General features: G+C 32.7%; 1 protein-coding gene across 1 annotated transcript; it reads right to left on the bottom strand.

Moving 5' to 3' along the window:
* Positions 1-1,576: 1,576 nt before the first annotated feature.
* On the bottom strand, positions 1,577-2,200 carry LOC128284249 (pre-mRNA splicing factor SR-like 1). Its single transcript, XM_053022168.1, has 3 exons — positions 2,189-2,200; positions 1,780-2,076; positions 1,577-1,636 (listed from the first exon to the last, which is right to left on the bottom strand). Exons 1-3 carry the CDS (start codon positions 2,198-2,200, stop codon positions 1,577-1,579), a joined length of 369 nt encoding a protein of 122 aa, XP_052878128.1.
* Positions 2,201-2,415: the final 215 nt, after the last annotated feature.

Here is a 2,415-nt window from a genome sequence, read left to right on the forward strand (position 1 = left end):
TGGTTTGTTCATGTCCAGATTTATCATATGCAGTTAGTGCAGTTAGCAGATATATGGTGAATCCCGGTAAAAAACATTGGAAAGTAGTTCAGTGGATTTTAAGATACTTACGAGGTACTACTGATGTTTCCTTATAGTTTGGAAAAACTAGAGATGGAGTTATTGGGTATGTTGATGTTGATTTTGCTGGAGACCTTGATAGAAGAAGATCTCTCACAGGTTATGTCTTTACAATCGGAGGTTGTGCAATCAGTTGAAAGCCATTTTGCAATCTCTGATCACTTTGTCTACCACTGAAGTCGAGTACATGGCGATTCTTGAGGCTTGTAAAGAAGCTATTTGGTTGAAGGGACTCTTTAGTGAACTCAATGAAGACCTTCAAATCAACACAGTATTTTGTGACAGTCAGAGTGCCATCTTTCTTACAAAAGATCAAAGGTTTCATGAGAGAACAAAACACATTGATGTTCAGTATCGTTTTTTTCGTGATATTATTGCTCGTGGTGATATTGTTGTGAGAAAAATTAGTACTCATAAAAATTCTACAGATATGATGACTAAATCACTTCCTATAACCATGTCTGAGCATTACTTAGACTTGGTTGGTGTTCATTGTTAAAGTTAAACCCTTAAAGGGTTTAATGGAAGAGGTGGAGAACTTATTCGTTGAGAGTTCGCAATGAAGAACTTGATCATTGAGAATTCGTGTCAAGGTGGAGATTGTTAGAATTAAGTGACCCGAATCCTTATTTAAATAAAATACAGTGGTAAAATAAATAAAAGAAGAATCCATATAGAATTACACTTCTTTTATTTTATTTTAGAATAAGGTTTTTTAAACCTTATTAAATTCCATCTATTTGATATTGATTAGAATAAGGTGTTTTAGTCTTACTAGAATATGGCTTTACAAGCCTATAAATAGACATAGTCTATTCCTTTTGTAATGAATTTGAATTCGACATAGTGAATTTTCTTCTCCTCTGCCCGTGGTTTTTTTCCCGAAAGGGTTTCCACGTAAAAATCTCTGTGTGTTTTTTTATTTTATTTTTATTTTTTCACAGTTTCAATAAACCATAAACAAACAGTCAAAGACTAACATTCAGAAGCATTGAACCAAGTCGCATGGCAACAAATGAATCAAGGTTCCAAAGATAGATTGAGGGCAAAATTTATAACAGACCTAATTTTACTATTATCACAGTCAAATTAGACCCTAAAACAAAATTCAATAGGGCAATAAACAAATAATTTTCTAAAAGAAAACAAACCTTGGTACCCTGAGTACGGGTGACGAAGGAGCCTTGATATTGTACCAATCCTTCTTAGCAAATGGATCTACTCTAAAAAAAAAATCAAACATTTAACGAGGAAATCTGCTATGTAAAACAATAATATTATAATGCTTACATATTTATTTTTACAAATAAAAGAAAAATAAAGCAAACTTGGTCAGGCAGTCCACTCGATTAAGCAAGCACTTATAACTTTTTAAATGTCCAAAAATACAAACAACAATGATAAAGTAATGAAGTCATGTTTAAACCATAATCAGGTTGTAATGACAACTTCAGGTTCACAACAATACTAATGAACTATAAGTTGATAACAAATGTACAAAAGTGGGAAAGCTCAGCTGCATTACACATCAAAGATCAATAGACATGAATAAATGCAAAAACAATGGTGAAATGACTATCCATCCTCTCTTTCAACAAACAATTTCTACATGGTTGGGAAAACAAATAAGAGAAGATAAACGGGAAAATTTCCACTTACTGCTCTAATGTAAAGAGAATCAGGGTGCTTCAGTAGCCCATGCATTTGCTTGATAGTAAGTTTCATGGTAAAAAACTTGTAAAGAAGGCAGAATACAGTAGAAGGACCACGACAATTCCTAGTCATCCACGGTTCGACATGATCATCTTGATTGTAAATTTCATCAATGACTTCATGGTAAGTCTTTAATCGGTAAAGCTCTTTGAAATAATCAGAGGATAATATATTCATACAAAGCACCTTCTCTAACAACGAATCGATCAGTTTACCACATGTTTGTATCTCCATGACAATACCCTGCACTGTCAACATAAGAATACACCACACAAAGTGTCATAAATCATAACATTACTCCGCTCAAAATAACATCATCTGATTTTCAAGAGAAAAGAAACAGAATCAAAAGAACCAGAAAACCCATCTTGATTTCTATTATCTAAAAACAAAAACCTTGAAATTATTCGAGATACGAAAACCAACCCTAATCAAATTAATTGGAAATACGGTATTTTCTTTAAAACATCGTACATAGAAACATATTAATTGTCAATCAAATCTCAAAACCCTAATAAGTGCAAACGACAAAGCGAATCCCTTAAAAAAATTTCATTTAACAAAATATCCTCAGCCAAAATC

The sequence above is a fragment of the Gossypium arboreum genome, chromosome 2 (genome assembly GCF_025698485.1).
Source record: "Gossypium arboreum isolate Shixiya-1 chromosome 2, ASM2569848v2, whole genome shotgun sequence".
NCBI lineage: Eukaryota > Viridiplantae > Streptophyta > Magnoliopsida > Malvales > Malvaceae > Gossypium > Gossypium arboreum.

Bases quoted from the DNA above. Each gene is read 5' to 3' on its own strand.
- LOC128284249 (XM_053022168.1), bottom strand. The intron at 1,637-1,779 runs GTAAGTGGAAAT...TGTGTAATGCAG, and splicing joins ATTCTCTTTACATTAGAGCA to CTGAGCTTTCCCACTTTTGT.